Genomic DNA, 18,004 nt, shown 5'->3' with positions numbered 1-18,004 from the left:
TTGAGTGGCCCAGCCAGAGCCCGGACTTGAACCCGATCCAACATCTCTGGAGAGACCTGAAAATAGCTGTGCAGCAACGCTCCCCATCCAACCTGACAGAGCTTAAGAGAATCTGCAGAGAAGAATGAAAGAAACTCCCCAAATACAGGTGTGCCAATCTTTTAGCGTCACCCCCATGAAGACTCAAGGCTGTAATCATTGCCAAAAGTGCTTCAAAAAGTACTGAGTAAATAAAGGGTCTGAATACTTATGTAAATGTGATATTATTATTATTTTTTTATTTTTATAAATATGCACATTTTTCTAAAAACCTGTTTTTGCTTTGTCGTTATCTGGTATTGTGGGAGATTGATGAGGGAAAAAACTATTTAATTGATTTTAGAATAAGGCTGTAACCTAACAAATTGTGGAAAAAGTCATTGGGTTTGAATACTTTACGAAGGCACTGTATATACAACTCAAAGTTTGGAAAAGGATCTTTGTACCAGGGCACGGCTCTAACAGAGGTTTGAGTGTTTCAGTCTGTTCATCCGGCTTGACTGTCAGGGCTGTAGCAGAAGCCGTGTTGGTGCAGTGGGTTGGAAGCTGTGAGACAGATTTCAACATGCCTGGTTTTCTCAACTTCGCTCATTCTCTATGACATGACTTCCTACTTTTAGATTTCCTCTTTATCTCCTGAGCTTTCAAAGAAAAGACAGTCTTTTTCACTATTTGACATGGAGTGCTTTCCTATTCCAAGCCCTGTGCTTCATCAGGTGGGGGGGTAGAGGGGGGAGAGGAGATGTGTATATATATATATTGCCCTCCAGGTAATGTTATCCATTAATCCTAATACTGGATAGGTTAGGGGTTATCTAACAGCACCATCTCAGGCCACAGAGACCCAGAGAAGATGCTATTGGCAGATTAGCTACGTTTGTCTTCTGCTGTGTGATGTCTGTGTCAGCGGTATGTCAGTATGTTGGTGTGGGTTCTGCGTGTGATACTGTAGTGCCATTAATGAATTGAACAGTCAGTGGAATAATGAAAGAGCTGTGTAAGCTTCATCCATGTTTAGATATGCGTATCATACTGACTGGTGTCCATGTTCATGGTGCTCTTTGGGTACACTGCTGGCCATATTGTGTGTACCGTTTGGATCTACTCAAATTTTATGGTCCTGACTCCTGACCCTCCCTGTGTTCTTCTCTCCCACCCCAGGTAGAGCCAGCCTGCATGGGAAGGCGTCTCTTCAGATTGACCCAGTGCGCTCAGAGGACCAGGGCTGGTACGAGTGTAGGGTTCTGATGCTGGAGCAGCAATACAACACCTTCCACAATGGCAGCTGGGTGCAGCTCACAGTCAATGGTGAGTCACTGCGTCCCAAATGGCAGCCTATTCCCTATGTAGTGCACTACTTTTGACCAGGGCTCATATGGCTCTGGTCAAAAGTAGTGCACTATATAGGGAATAGGGTGCCTTTTGTTTCACTTCACTGTCACTTTACTGTCAGCAACAACAGATTGGAGTGTGGTAGGTGTGGTTTGGAATTGGGACCCAATATGGGGAATGTGTTTCTACAGTGTAATCTCGTTAGATGTGTGTGCTCGGGTGATTCATGACAATGTTCACCTCATAGGTTGCTTACATTCCATGCCTCAACAGTTTTCATTGGTCAGCCTCAGATAGCTATACTGTAGCTAACTACATTCAGAAGTTCAGTTTTCATTGGTCAGCCTCAGATAGCTATACTGTAGCTAACTACATTCAGAAGTTCAGTTTTCATTGGTCAGCCTCAGATAGCTATACTGTAGCTAACTACATTCAGAAGTTCAGTTTTCATTGGTCAGCCTCAGATAGCTTTACTGTAGCTAACTACATTCAGAAGTTCAGTTTTCATTGGTCAGCCTCAGATAGCTTTACTGTAGCTAACTACATTCAGAAGTTCAGTTTTCATTGGTCAGCCTCAGATAGCTTTACTGTAGCTAACTACATTCAGAAGTTCAGTTTTCATTGGTCAGCCTCAGATAGCTTTACTGTAGCAAACTACATTCAGAAGTTCAGTTTTCATTGGTCAGCCTCAGATAGCTATACTGTAGCTAACTACATTCAGAAGTTCAGTTTTCATTGGTCAGCCTCAGATAGCTTTACTGTAGCTAACTACATTCAGAAGTTCAGTTTTCATTGGTCAGCCTCAGATAGCTTTACTGTAGCTAACTACATTCAGAAGTTCAGTTTTCATTGGTCAGCCTCAGATAGCTTTACTGTAGCTAACTACATTCAGAAGTTTTTGTCAGAACATTTCTTCTCTCTTATTCGCCATTCAATGACTTGTCTGTCTGAGATTTCAGATTTACTGTGTGCGTGCTGATTTGTTTTATCACTTGGGCGATGTTTGGCTTTTTAGTAATTCTATGTGGTACTGTAAAATAATTTGTCCCCCAAAATAATTGTTTTTATGATTTATGGCCTTTTCTTTGTAGTCACTTTGGCTATGTTTATTCTGAGATGCTAAAGCTCTGATGAGTGACAATCAGGGTTGGGGAGTAACAGATTACATGTAATCCATAACATGTAAGGGATTACAAAAAAACAGCAACTGTAATTAGTTATGTTACCTGCAAAAATATTGTAATCAAATTACAGATACTTTTGAAAACCTACGTGATTACGTTGAGGATTACTTTTTATTCAGTAAGAATGTTTGCGGAAAAAAACATTTACACTTCTCTGTTCTCTCAATGACATTCAAAAGAGCATTGAAAAAATACGCAAGTTTAAGTTTTATCACCTGAGCGAGTCTGACCACAAGTCAGAGACCACTATGATGACACACCAAATGTGTTGGATCGCTGGAAAAGAGCAGGAATAGGCTTTTGTAGGCTACAGTCCAAGCTATGTCTTCCAATGGTGTGACTGCTGTCGGCATCCAAACATTATCCAAACATTATCCAACTTGAATAAACACTTGGAGGTAAGGATGGCAGCAGTGGTGTAGTCTACGGCTATACGGATATAACTTATTATTGATATCTACATAGCGTATTGATGTGAATCACACTTCTGCTCTCTCATTTAGCTATTTGCGGCTTACAGATTGTGGTTGTTGTGGATGGCTCTTCGCAAATCTAAATGTGTATTTGAACCCAATAATGGTTTAGTTCAAGAAGTGCAAGAACTTTTGGACAGGTAACTAGTAACTGTAACGGATTACATTTAGAAAGTAACCTACCCAACCCATGTGGCAATTAGAACAGCTGTTTTCAGGAACATGGCACAGACAGACACATTTCAGATTGCCTTGGGGATAAAGGGATGAGAGACTAGTAAGAAGGGGAATTGATTGTGGCCTGCTTAACACAGTTCCGGCAGGAAATGTCTGGAATAGTCTGTGACCAATCAAACTGATGACCAGGCGGGAAAAAAAATCTGCACGTTTGCACTTCCCAGGAAGGCCCCAACGGGTTAGCGGCTAGCTGCTTCTAGCTATGTAATGTGTTCCAGTACCTTGTTCAAGACCAGAACCATGTATTTACAGAGCTGGGCTAACTTTTACAAGGTTGAAAATGGTTTTAATTCTAGACATTCAGTTACATAGCATTATTTCGATATTATCTATGTCTTGTTAATGGGGCACTAACATGGCTGTCATAGAATGTTGAAGTATCATGCAGAACCCTCTATGACCTGGAGTCAACTTACAATGATGCCCCATGATCTTTACTGCTTTATCTTCTGAAAACCAAATCGGTTTTATATTCCTATTTTCTAATGGGTTCTGATTTTATTCATTTTGTCAGATGTTATAATAGACAATAAAAAAATACTTGTCTTGGAGAAATGTAATATAATTTAATTGCACGTTGCCGTATTCAATTTGGTTTGCAGGGCCGGAGATGCTAAAGTGTAGCTGCAGCATATCTGTTCATTCCAATTATTTTGGTCTCTCTGCTGGTGTTATTCAGATACAATACTTCTCTTATTTGGCCGTCCTCCGGCTGGATAGCGGTGGGTAGTTATTTCTCCATACGATGCAGGCATTTGAAAATAATGGGTTCAACTAAATGCAGTCGTCTCGTTAGAGTCGTGTTATAACATTAAACAGTTTTTTTTCCCTCCGGATAGACACTTCACAAGGACTGAAGATATTATTAGTGTGACAGTTTGCAGTTTATACCGTCAGATTCACACACTCAAAAAGTATTTTTGGTTTGAACTTATGCTCACTGTCTGTGTGAGGCTCATGCATATTCTCATCAGGAACCTTCTAATCTGTAACTGATTTTAGATGCATATACAGTTTACTTGACATTGGATGAGGTTCACTGTAAACCTGATGGTCACTATGAAACTGAAAAGGTAGATTAAGAACAGGGAGACTACCAATGCAAGCATGCATCTACACACTGTATATTTGTGTGTGAGAACATTTGCATGTGTGTTACACCATACCCAAACCGGCCGCGTGCGTGCGCGATCACGACACGCCGGTTGAAATATTAAAACAAACTCTGAACAAATTATAGTAATTTGGGGACATGTCGAAAAGCATTAAACATTTATGGCAATTTAGCTAGCTAGCCTGCAGCTGCTAACTAATTTGTCCTGTTTAGCTAGTTTGCTGTAGCTTGCAAATTTGTCCTGGGATATAAACATTGAGTTGTTATTTTACCTGAAATGCAGAAGGTCCTCTACTCCGACAAGTAATCCACACATAATACGGTCAACCGAATCGTTTCTAGTCATCTCTCCTCCTTCCAGGCCTTTTCTTCTTTGGACTTTATATGGCGATTGGCATCTAACTTTCATAGTTACCACGACGAACGCCCGAACTCAGTTCATCTTTCAATCACCCACGTGGGTATAACCAATGAGGAGATGGCACGTGGGTATCTGCTTCTATAAACCAATGAGGAGATGGGAGAGGCAGGACTTGCACCACGATCAGTGTCACAAATAGAACTGACTTCTATTTTAGTGCATGGCAACGCAGAAGCTCGTTGGCGCGCGCGAGCGGTGTGGGTGCAATAATTGAATAACATGTATGTTTGAAATTCATTTTGCAACTGTCGCGCACACGACGTGAGCGATGTGGTCAGCATGTAAGGGTACATGTCTCAGTATTTCAACGGTTCAGTGTGCGCGCACTCATGCATGTGTGTGTAGTGGTGGGTGTGTAATGGTGGGTGTGTAATGGTGGGTGTGTAATGGTGTGTGTGTAATGGTGGGTGTGTAATGATGGATGTGTACTGGTGGGTGTGTAATGATGGGCGGGTAATGGTGGGTGTGCATTTGGCTGTGGCTAAATGAGTTTCCTATCTACTGAGTTACACTCACGGTTGCCCTGCCAGGGAGTGTCACCTGCGCAGCGTCTAGGGGGGTGGGAGGGAGTTTGTGAACATCTGTGTGTGTTTGGTTTGAATGGCTTCCTGTGCAAGCGGGCACACTGCGTCTCTATGGCCGTCCTCATCAGTGTTCACGCTCAACTCACTCGCTTACTCATTCACTCGCCTATGCTCTCCCCCTCCCCTACTGCTAGACCTTTACACAATCACTGAGTTGTCTGGATAATTTGTTTGATGTGCATTATCCAGTTTTTGGTGTTTGAGCTCAAATAAAACAAATCTAAAATATTTTGTTTGTCCATACCTTGTTTACGGCAGTGTAATGGCAAAGGTGCAGAGCATAAGGCTATTGCCTTGTTTTCCCAATTGGGGCTGTTGGGGCTGTACCTGAAGCCAAGCTCTCATGTCTACTGAAAGAGCCAGAGCAAAATGGCTGGCAGTGTTTGTGCTTATTTTGAGACATCTGTGAGTTGAATTGACATTCAGAGGCCTCTTCATGGCTGCATGTCCTCTCAAAGGGTCTCTGTTGGGAAGGCAGGTGCTCTCCTGGCCAGGCTTCATCACAGATACTAAAGGCAGCCTTTTCCTGTGGCCTGTGGAATCTACATATGATACACTCCATGCTTTGAGTTCCTGTTTGCTGCCCTCTACTTCCTGCCAAACAGAAAGAGGATTCATGCCCACTCAGTGGCAGGTGTCAGATGGCAAGACCTTGTGCCCGAAAGACATAGAGTTCACTGTGGTGCCTCCTCTCCTCTCCTCTCCTCTCCTCTCCTCTCCTCTCCTCTCCTCTCCTCTCCTCTCCTCTCCTCTCCTCTCCTCTCCTCTCCTCTCCTCTCTTCTTAATTTAGTATCAGTTAGCAGTATGCTAATGAATAAGCAGCTTTTGGATAGTGTGAGAGAAACAGTGAGTGAGAGAAACATAAGTGAGAGAAACAGTGAGTGAGAGTGTGCGTGTCAGCTCACACAGCTGCAGTAACTTCAGAGACAAATAGTCTTAAGGGGATCTCTTGGTGCCTTGAGGGAAAATTGTTGTTGGGTTGCGGATGGAAAGTAGAGTACAGTAAACAGTAAAGGGCTAAATATATGCTGCAATTTGATAAAAATGCATGATGATCCTTTCGTGCTGTAAGTAGTAATCCTCAGGGAAAAGATGCTCTCTCTCCCACTCTGGGTGGCTCTGTACTGTAAATGTTCATTTTCTCTGAAATCTGCTCATAAAGGGAAATCAAAGAAAAACGGTATAAAACTATGCAGTCTTCCAGGGAGCGGGAGAAAGAGAGATGGCGAGAATGAGGGAGAAATAGAGGAAGGCAGAGAATCAGAGTGAGGAGGGGAGAGAAGGAGAGATGTCGGGGAGCAGGTCTAAGGAGGCCATCTGCTTGTGTGGAAAGGTTTACAGAGGGGAGTGGTGTGAATACAGAAGCAACTGAATCCAGGAATTAAGAAGACGTGAAAATGATGAAAGTAGGGCGAGAACGTGATGCTCGACTTGGCTTTTTGTAGAACATCTCCTAAATTCCCCACTTGGTGACACGTACTGATGTGTTGTAACTGATAATGGGCGGAAAGAATTCCCCTGTCACCCAATCCGCTCACAGTAAATGCCACCTCCTGTTTGCCACCTACTTAGTGTAAATTAATGTTAGGTCATCTAAACCACATTATAGATGTGAATCAAAGATGTAGACCTGTTCATAGAAAATAATCTACACCACATTCCACAATATGGTTACCCATAAAGCACACTTGCATTGTAAATCACTACAAAAACCAGAGCTGGTTGCTTAATGTGCTAAAATTAATATACTGTAGTAACATTACAGAACGACAATACCCAAATAAGTAATTGAGAGAATGCATACAACAGCTGTTAAAGAGATCGAACAGGATCTTAAGCACATTCGTAACATGTCATACGATCCAGCAGTGCGTAACATATCATACGATCCAGCAGGACGTAACATATCATACGATCCAGCAGTATGTAACATATCATACGATCCAGCAGGACGTAACATATCATACGATCTAGCAGGACGTAACATATCATACGATCCAGCAGGACGTAACATATCATACGATTCAGCAGGACTTAACATATCATACGATCCAGCAGGACGTAACATATCATACGATTCAGCAGGACTTAACATATCATACGATCCAGCAGGACGTAACATATCATACGATCCAGCAGGACGTAACATATCATACGATCCAGCAGGACGTAACATATCATACGATCCAGCAGGACGTAACATATCATACGATCCAGCAGGACTTAACATATCATACGATCCAGCAGGACGTAACATATCATACGATCCAGCAGGACGTAACATATCATACGAAATTGAAAATGGAAATGGATGATCTTGTGCCCAATTGTTCACAATTTTAGGGGATCCGTTTTGGCACGTGAGCGCTAAAATTAGTGGTTGAAAGTTCCTTAATGGTAGTCTCTGGTAGCCTCTATACAGGAGTACTGTGCAGTGAGGGGCCAAGATGGAGAGGCAGATCTCTAGAGATGCTAATTTGTGTGTTTGTTTACTCCACACCAGGTGTGTGTTCAATTAGAAGTGAAGACAAGACTCCCATCGGCTAGCCATGACCCACTTTGGTAGAGAGAGTGTGATCATCTCTTCAGCTAAATTCAGTTAAGTTTTATTGTCACATGCAGAAGTACAGTGAAATGCTTAACTTAAGAGCTCTACCCAACAGTGCAGTAATAAATGTCTAAAATAATATAGCTAATTAAAAAATGAAAAATAGAATATACACTATCGTTCAAAAGTTTGGGGTCACTTAGAAATGTCCTTGTTTTTGAAAGAAAATCAAAACATTTTGTCTATTAAAATAACATAAAATTGATCAGAAATACAGTGAAGACATTGTCAATGTTGTAAATGACTATTGTAGCTGGAAATGGCAGATTTTTATGGAACATCTACATAGGCGTACAAAGGCCCATTATCAGCAACCATCACTCCTGTGTTCCAATGGCACTTTGTGTTAGCTAATCCAAGTTTATCATTTTAAAAGGCTAATTGATCATTAGAAAACCCTTTTGCAATTATGTTAGCACAGCTGAAAACTGTTGTGCCGATTTAAAGAAGCAATAAAACTGGCCTTCTTTAGACTAGTTGAGTATCTGGAGCATCAGCATTTGTGGGTTCGATTACAGACTCAAAATGGCCAGAAACAAAGACCTTTCTTCTGAAACTTGTCAAATGTTTCGGGTAGCCTTCCACAAGCTTCCCACAATAAGTTGGGTGACTTTTGGCCCATTCCTCCTGACAGAGCTGGTGTAACTGAGTCAGGTTTCTAGGCCTCCTTGCTCGCACACACTTTTTCAGTTCTGCCCACACATTTTCTATGGGATTGAGGTCAGCTTGGTGATGGCCACTCCAATACCTTGACTTTGCTGTCCTTAAGCCAATTTTCCACAACTTTGGAAGTATGCTTGGTGTCATTGTCCATTTGGAAGACCCATTTGCGACCAAACTTTAACTTCCTGACTGATGTCTTGAGATGTTGCTTCAATATATCCACATAATTTTCCCTCATGATGCCATCTATTTTGTGAAGTGCACCAGTCCCTCCTGCAGCAAAGCACCCCCACAACATGATGCTGCCACCCCTGTGCTTCACAGTTGGGATAGTGTTCTTCGGCTTGCAAGCCTCCCTCTTTTTCCTCCAAACATAACGATGGTCATTATGGCCAAACAGTTCTATTTTTGTTTCATCAGACCAGAGGACAGTTCTCCAAAAAGTATGATCTTTGTCCCCATGTGCAGTTGCAAACCGTTGTCTGGCTTTTTTTTATGGCGGTTTTGGAGCAGTGGCTTCTTCCTTGCTGAGCGGCCTTTCAGGTTATGTCGATATAGGACTCCTTTTACTGTGGGTATAGATACTTTTGTACCTGTTTCTGGGATTGATTTGCACTTTTCGCACCAAAGTATGTTCATCTCTAGTAGACAGAACGTGTCTCCTTACTGAACATTATGATGGCTGCGTGGTCCTATGGTGTTTATACTTGCATACTATTGTTTGTACAGATGACTGTGGTTTCTTCAGGCGTTTAGAAATTGCTCCCAAGGATGAACCAGACTTGTGGAGGTCTACATTTTTGGGGGGACTGATTTCTTTTGATTTTCCCATGATGTCAAGCAAAGCGGCACTGAGTTTGAAGGTAGGCCTTGAAATACATTCACAGGTGCACCTCCAATTGACTCAAATGATGTCAATTAGCCGATCAGAAGCTTCTAAAGCCATGACATCATTTTCTAGAATTTTCCAAGCTGTTTAAAGGCACAGTCAACTTAGTGTATGTACACTTCTGACCCACTGGAATTGTGATACAGTGAATTAAAAGTGAAATAATCTGTCTGTAAACAATTGTTGGAAAAATTACTTTTTTCATGAATAAAGTAGATGTCCTATAGTTTGTTACCAAGAAATTTGTGGAGTGGTTGAAAAACGAGTTTTAATGACTCCAACCTAAGTGTTTGTAAACTTCCGACTTCAACTGTATATACAGGGTCAGTGTCAATAACACATGTACAATGTGCAGGTGTACTGGAATATTTTGAGGTAGATATGTACATGTAGGCGGGGGATTTAGGAGAAAGTTACTTGTACCAGGTTAAATAATAATACTAATAGTAAACAGTATGGCAGCAGCATAAGTGGTGGGTATGTGTGTGCGTGGTGTTGAGTGTCTGTGTGTAAGTGTTTGGGTGTTAGTGTGAGTGTGTGTGTTTGTGAGAGTGTCATTGTAGGCGTGATAGTCAGATATACATGTAAACAAGGGTGAAAAGTGACTGTTAGCAGGAATATATTCCCTCCACAATCACCCAACCTCAACCCAATTGAGATTGTTTGGGATGAGTTGGACCACAGAGTGAAGGAAAAGCAGCCAACAAGTTCTCAGCATATGTGGGAACTCCTTCAAGACAGTTGGAATAGCATTCCAGGTGAAGCTGGTTGACAGAATGCCAAGAGTGTGCAAAGCTGTCATCAAGGCAAAGGGTGGCTACTTTGAAGAATCTGAAATATAAAATATATATTTTGACTTTTTTGGTTACTACATATGTGTTATTTCATAGTTTTGATGTCTTTACTATTATTCTACAATGTAGAAAATTGTAAAAATAAAGGAAACCCATTGAATGAGTAGGTGTGTCCAAACTTTTGACTGGTACTGTATAAATACTTATGGTAATAACTAGTGGTAATATATACAGTGCCTTCTGAAAGTATTCCTATCCCTTGACTTATTCCACATTTTGTTGTGTTACAGCCTGAATTCAAAAATTATTACATATAGTTTCTTTCTCACCAATCTACACACAATACCCCATGAAGACAAAATGAAAACATGTTTTTAGATATTTTAGCAAATGTATTAAAAATGATAGACAAAAATATTGAGTCAATACTTTGTAGATTCACCTTTGGCAGCAATTACAGCTGTGAGTCTTTCTGGGTAAGTCGCTAAGAGCTTTCAGCACCTGGCTTGTGCAACGTTTTCCCATTATTCTTTTCAGTATTCTTCAAGCTCTGTCAAGCTCTGTTGTTGATCATTGCTAAACAACCCTTTTCAGGTCTTGCCATAGATTTTCAAGTAGATTTAAGTCAGAACTGTAACTCAGTCACACAGGAGCACTGTCTTCTTGGTAAGCAACTCCAGTGTAGATTTTGCCTGGTATTTTAGGTTATTGTCCTGCTAAAAGGGGAATTCATCTCCCAGTGTCTGGTGGAAAGCAGACAATCAGGTTTTCCTCTATTATTTTGTCCTGTGCTTAGCCCCATTCAATTGATTTTTTATCCTAAAAAACTCCCCAGTCCTTAACGATTACAAGCATACACATAACATGATGCAGCCACTACTATGGTACTCAGTGACGTTTGGATTTTTGCCAAATATAACACTTTGTATTCAGGACAAGAAGTTATTTGCTTTGCCACATTTATTGCAGTATTATTTTAGTGCTTTGTTGCAAACAAGATGCATGTTTTGGAATATTTTTTTTCTGTACAGGCTTACTTCTTTTCACTCTGTCAATCAGGTTATTATTGTGGAGTAATTACAATGTTGTTGATCCAATGTTGTTGATCCAGTTTTCTCCTATCACATCCATTAACACTGTAATTGTTTTAAAGTCACCATTGGCCTTATGGTGAAATTCCATTGAGTTAGGAAGGATGCCTGCATATTTGTAGTAACTTGGTGTATTGTTACACCATTCAAAGTGTAATTAATAACTTCACCATGCTCACAGGGATATTCAATGTCTGCTTTTTACACTTGTACCCATCTACCAATTGTTGCCCTTCTCTGTGAGGCATTGGAAAACCTCCCTGGTCTTGGTGGTTGAATCTGTGTTTGAAATTTACTGCTCGGATGAGGGACCTTACAATTAATTGTAAACTCAGCAAAAAAATAAATGTTCCTTTTTCAGGACCCTGTCTTTCAAAGATAATTCGGTTTAAACACTGTTTCCTATGCTTGTTCAATGAACCATAAACAATAAATGAACATGCATCTGTGGAACGGTCGCTAAGACACTAACAGCTTACAGACGGTAGGCAATTAAGGTCACAGTTATGAAAACTTAGGACACTAAAGAGGCCTTTCTACTGACTCTGAAAAACACCAAAAGAAAGATGCCCAAGGTCCCTTCATCTGTGTGAATGTACCTTAGGCATGCTGCAAAGAGGCATGAGGACTGAAGATGTGGCCAGGGCAATAAATTGCGATGTCCGTACTGTGAGACGTCTAAGACAGCGCTACAGGGAGACAGGACGGACATCTGATCATCCCCGCAGTGGCAGACCACGTGTATCAACACCTGTACAAGATCGTTACATCTGAACATCACACCTGTGGGACAGGTACAGGATGGCAACAACAACTGCCCGAGCTGCACAATCCCTCCATCAGTGCTCAGACTGTCCGCAATAGGCTGAGAGAGGCTGGACTGAGGGCTTGTAGACCTGTTGTATGGCAGGTCCTCACCAGACACCACCGGCAACAATGTTGCCTATGGGCACAAACCCACCATCGCTGGATCAGACAGGACTGGCAAAAAAGTGCTCTTCACTGACAAGTTGCGGTTTTGTCTCACCAGGTGTGATAGCCGGATTTGCGTTTATCGTCGAAGGAATAAGCATTACACCGAGGCCTGTACTCTGGAGCGTGATCGCTTTTGAGGTGGAGGGTCTGTCATGGTCTTGGGCAGTGTGTCACAGCATCATTGGACTGTGCTTGTTGTCATTGCAGGCAATCTCAATGTTGTGCTTTACAGGGGAGACATCCTCCTCCCTCATGTGGTACCCTTCCTGCAGGCTCATCCTGACATGACCCTCCAGCATGACAATACCACCAGCCATACTGCTCATTCTGTGAGTGATTTCCTGCAAGACAGGAATGTCAGTGTTCTGCCATGGCCAGCGAAGAGCCCGGATCTTAATCCCATTGAGCACTTCTGGGACCTTTTGGGTCGGAGGGTGAGGGCTAGGGCCATTCCCCCCAGAAATGTCCGGGAACTTGCAGGTGCCTTGGTGGAAGAGTGGGGTAACATCTCACAGCAAAAACTGGCAAATCTGGTGCAGTCCATGAGGAGGAGATGCACTGCAGTACTTAATGCAGCTGGTGGCCACACCAGATGCTGACTGTTACTTTTGATTTTGACACCCCCTTTTTTCAGGGACAAATTATTCAATTTCTGTTAGTCACATGACTGTGGAACTTGTTCAGTTTATGTCTCAGCTGTTGAATCGTATGTTCTAACAAATATTATGTTTGCTGAAAATAAACTCAGTTGACAGTGAGAGGATGTTTATTTTTTTGCTGAGTTTATGTGTGAGGCACAGCGATGAGGTAGTCATTCAGCAATGATGTTTAACACTATTATTACACACAGAGTGAGTCCATGCAACATTATGTGACTTAAGCACATTTCTACTCCTGAATTTATTTAAGCTTTCCATACCAAGGGGGTTGAATAGTTATTGACTCAAGGCATTTCAGTTTTTCATTTTTTATTAATTGGCCAAAATATTGAAAAACATAATTCCACTTTGACATTATGGGATATTGTGTGTAGACCAGTGACAAAATAAATCTAAATGTTATTCAGCCTGTAACACAACAACATTTTGAACAAATCTAAGGAAATGGATACTTTCAAAAGGCACTGTACATGTGAACAGGAGTACTAGTGACAAGTAGCAGGATAAAATAGATAGACACTAATAAAATAGATAGGTAATAGTAATCAATAGTCAATGAACGGCAACATAGTGGTAGGAATAAATCAAATCAATAATAATTTTAGCAGCAGCGTAGGTGTGAGGGAGAGTAGTATTTGTTAACCATTTAACAGTCTTATGGCCAGGGGATAGAAGCTGTATAGGAGTTTGTTGGTCTGAGCCTTGATGCACCTGTACTGTTTGCCGGACGGGAGCAAGGAGAACAGTCCATGTCTCGGGTGGCTGGAGTCTTCTCAGACACCGCCTGGCATGTACGTCCTGAATAGAACAATGCTGCTGCCGTTTAGAACCAGAGTTACATTGAGATATCAAGTGCAGTTGACTCATGAGACGTAGCGTAGCAGCTAGTTAGCTTGAAATAGATGATAAACCCATAAGGATATTAGTGATGCCCAGGAACAGCTGTGCAGTATGCCTTAATGATTGGTTTATTAGTGGCTGTATTCTGTTAGATGGTTGTGATGTGATGCTCTTCGCTGGGTTTATAGAGAGCAGATTAGGTTATCATTGCCTGTATTGAAGAGGGAACACATTTCTTAAATTTGAGAGATTTATCAATGTGTATTTGATTTCTAACAGTCATCCCTCATCCCTGTGTAATGCTGGTTAGAGATGAATGGACATAAAACACTTGTGATAGGCTTTTTATTTAAAGACTATGCCACATCTTGGAAATTCCCAACTTTTTAATACCTTCAAGAAATTAAGATATTCTCAGTGGATCGAAAATATGCTAATGGTGTTTTTTCTTTTCCCAAAGCCCCTCCCACTTTTACGACCACGCCCCCACAGTATGTGGAGGCCAAGGAGGGGGGCAGCACACTGCTGACTTGCTCCGCCCAGGGAAACCCCAAACCAATGATCAGCTGGCTGAGGGAGGGGGAGGAGCTTGCAACCAGTGGAAAATACACGGTAAGCCAAAATGGACAACAAATGTACTGTGCCCTTGGGCTAGAAATACATGGCCTTTAAACCTTGAATCAGCAGTGAAATGGTCTGTGAAAGTGACTCCTTTAGGTCAGTGGAAATAAAACATGCTAGCCATTTCCTCCAGGTTAATATTGGATTTGTCAATTTTCTGGGGCTGCCATGACATTCTTTGATATTTAGGGAAATGAGCCTTGAAGGTATGTGGATTCCAGATAATTTAGCCTTGGAGACATTCAGATGTGACGTTGAAATCTTAGATATTATACCTGTCTTGCATGCTTAAGACCAGCCCCACCCCACTGCTTCTGAAGATGTCACTGCTCCTGATGTTTGTTCGTTTTGCTATGGAACAAAAGTACAGTAAGCACTGAACAACTGAACAGGATGGAAATATTCAGAACAACTGAACAGTATGGAAATATTCAGAACAACTGAACAGGATGGAAATATTCAGAACAACTGAACAGTATGCATGTTCCTCTATCTGGGTACTCAGGCTAAACTGTAGATATACCGTAAAAGCTTTCACAGACGCCAAATCATTCTCTACACTATTTTGGTGGTAATACAGTAGGTTGTTATCTTAAAACGTGCATTTTCATCTATCTGGGTACTCACACTGGCTGTAGATAAGCCTATACAGCCTGTTTCATAACTCATGTTCAAGTAAGAAGGCAGTCTATAGGTGTGGTTGTGTGTGCTGGTGAAATTTTCTGCACACACCACCATCTCTCTGAGTATACGTAAGACTGCACCCAGATTGCAGATCGGCACCCAGATTGCAGATCGAGAAGCCCTTAATTGGACTGTCTGGCATGTCTGTGATTGGCCAGGAGCGTCTGTCATTCAGGCTGCGGAAGGCCTGCAGAGGGCAGGTCCCTGAGGGGAGGAAGAACAGTCTAGGCGTGTCAAGCCACGACTGCACCCCCTCTCTCATTTGTCATGTTTTGCGTTAGTGTTCCAGTTCTCTTTAAGGAAGCCTGTGAACCATAGACAACCCCCTCTCTTACCCCTCGCTCACCCCTCCCTACACTCAGATGTTTCAAATGGAGTAAATCCCTGAGCTAGCTGAAGGCTTGCTGAAGGCTGCACCTAACATTTGGACTTGATATGTGATGTACAGGAAGTGACAGCTCACCTCATTCCTATGTCATTGTGTCTGTCACTCAGCTGGCCCTCTGTCTTATCCCTCTCTCACCCCTCTCTCGCTCACCCATCTCTCATCCCTCTCTCTCACTCACCCATCTCTCATCTCACTCTCTCTCTCACCCCTCTCTCATCCCTCTCACTCACCCATCTCTCATCCCTCTCTCTCGCTCACCCATCTCTCATCCCTCTTTCTCTCACCCCTCTCTCATCCCTCTCACTCACCCCTCTCTCATCCCTCTCACTCACCCCTCTCTCATCCCTCTCTCTCACTCCTCTCTAACCCCTCTCTCATCCCTCTCTCACCCCCTCTCATCCCTCTCTCACCCCTCTCTCATCCCTCTCTCTCACTCCTCTCTCATCCATCTCTCACCCGTATCTCACCCCTCTCTCATCCCTCACTCACTCCTCTCTCACCCCTCTCACTCCTCTCTCACTCCTTTCATCCCTCTCTCTTACCCCTCTCAGGCTCCCACACCACAGCCTCATCAAAGGTCAGTGGAGTGGAGGAGCCCAGGGCTTTAACATGTTTGCAATAGTAAACGATTGGAAGACTTCCTCATATATTATTAATCCCCTCCTAATGCATCAATATTACATTACTCTTAATATGAATGTTATACTAAACATGAATATCAACAGTGAGCCAAGTGCCTCACATCTAAACCATGCTTTGATGCAGTCAGCATTTAGGCGCATTGGTAGTGAGGGTGGAATATGTTTATGATTTGTTTGAACCCTCAAATTGTTTTTGATTTCCATGTGGTTGGTTTGCTGTGAGAGGAAACTGGAAAAACGTTTATATTCCCAACCAAGCAATAGTCTATACATTTGAGGACTCCCCTTGTAGTAAAGAGATGGTGGTAATGTTTGCGCTCCATGGATGGTGTCCTTGAGGACTTGGTAGGGAATGTCAGGAATGTGACAGTGGAGAGAAGAGGAGGAATCATGGTCATCATCTCAGCACCCCCTGTTGTTTGAGGTCCCACACATGAATCAATGTGTCCACCTCCTGCTCCACCTTCGTCTCCTCATCCTCCCCTCCCCAACTGCCTTCCCTATAGCTATAGAAACGACCTGCTGACTATTACACTGCTGCAAGTGTAGTGTAGTTTACTGTGTCATAACTGTGGCCCAGCTATGTGTGTTTGTCCTGCAGTGGAGTGGGATTAAAAGGTAGTTCTACCTCAGCTGGGCTGACCCAAGGCAGGATGGACCACTGTGTGGGTGTGTTTAGTGGCTGCTAAACTCTCTTGACTGAAAGGTTTGAGAGACAGATGAATAGGTATAATCCCAGAGGTTTAACAGATTCCCTACCATTGGCTTGAATGAACAGGGCTACAGCTGTGTGTATCCTGAATGGACAGAACCCAGCAACCCTACTGCATCATTTACAAGGGTATTTTTATTAGGTTGGGTTATTGTGTTCCCTCCCTGCTTATTGGTTCCTGTCAGCGTACTCCTCGGCAGAGGGGAGAGGAAATACAGGCGCACAGTGAGACGTTTCCCAGGTTACCGCTTGGAGAGATTAGCCTCACATCACAACCAAAGTTAATTAGAGAATATCCTCATCCCCAGGCTATTACGCACAGTGCATATAAGCCTGGGATATCAACCACTCAAAGTTTTCCTTAGTGGCAGTGACTATAGAATTCTATGGGTGTGACCTCCTGAGTATTTCAGTATTGTCATTTATTCGTAATTTTAGCGAATCACAGGGTTGTGAGGTGTGGCTCTGTGCTTCTGGTTTACTAGTGTATGGGGAAGAGTTTGTGAGAAGGTGTTGTGTAAGATGATTGTTTGGTAGATTAAGCCAATTAAGCCAATTCCTATGTGCCGGGAGTTTCTCCCGGCTCTCTGTATTGGCTCACGAAGACCAAGTTTGATGCATTGGTCCACCAGACTCTTCGCGCATTTGGACGGAAGTATCTGGGAACGAGATTAATTAGAGAATTACATGATGATGAGTTTAGACTTTACAGTATTGGTTGTATGCTCTCTATATTAATACCTCTGTGCACAGACCTACCCACCGACTCACAGAGCGAAAGATACATTCCAACCAAAGACAGACAACCTCAATCCTGCCTTGATTTTGGTGTGCAATTTCTCTAGGTTACACTTATAAATACCATCTCTGTATGTTTGCTCTGTCTCTCACAAATATGTCCACCCTAGGTGCATGATGGGAGTCTGACGGTGCTGGGGATCACTCGGGACGACAGAGGGGCGTATACGTGTCGAGCCTTCAGCGACCAGGGAGAGGTACTCCACACCACCCGTCTGCTGGTCCAAGGTAACAGGGCAACGGTCACATTGTAATG

The 18,004-nt window shown here is 42.5% G+C and overlaps 1 protein-coding gene across 4 annotated transcripts in view; it reads left to right on the top strand.

Annotated features, from left to right (window-relative positions):
• igsf9ba (immunoglobulin superfamily, member 9Ba) overlaps positions 1-18,004 on the top strand; it is a 74,027-nt gene that overhangs the window by 29,789 nt on the left and 26,234 nt on the right. For all 4 annotated transcript variants that reach the window (XR_016492459.1, XR_016492458.1, XM_021588048.3 and 1 more), the window contains exons 3-5: positions 1,201-1,347; positions 14,365-14,516; positions 17,859-17,976. Coding sequence is in view for 2 of the 4 variants with exons in the window: in XM_021588048.3 (XP_021443723.1) it covers positions 1,201-1,347; positions 14,365-14,516; positions 17,859-17,976 (417 nt within the window). In the remaining 2 variants the exon portion in view is untranslated. The remainder of the gene's footprint in view (positions 1-1,200; positions 1,348-14,364; positions 14,517-17,858; positions 17,977-18,004) is intronic.

This window comes from Oncorhynchus mykiss, chromosome 27, assembly GCF_057628025.1.
Source record: "Oncorhynchus mykiss isolate SJ-2025 chromosome 27, ASM5762802v1, whole genome shotgun sequence".
Classification (NCBI taxonomy): Eukaryota; Metazoa; Chordata; class Actinopteri; order Salmoniformes; family Salmonidae; genus Oncorhynchus; species Oncorhynchus mykiss.
The sequence above is the reverse complement of the archived record's forward strand: the minus strand, read 5'-3'. Positions and strand labels throughout refer to the sequence as shown.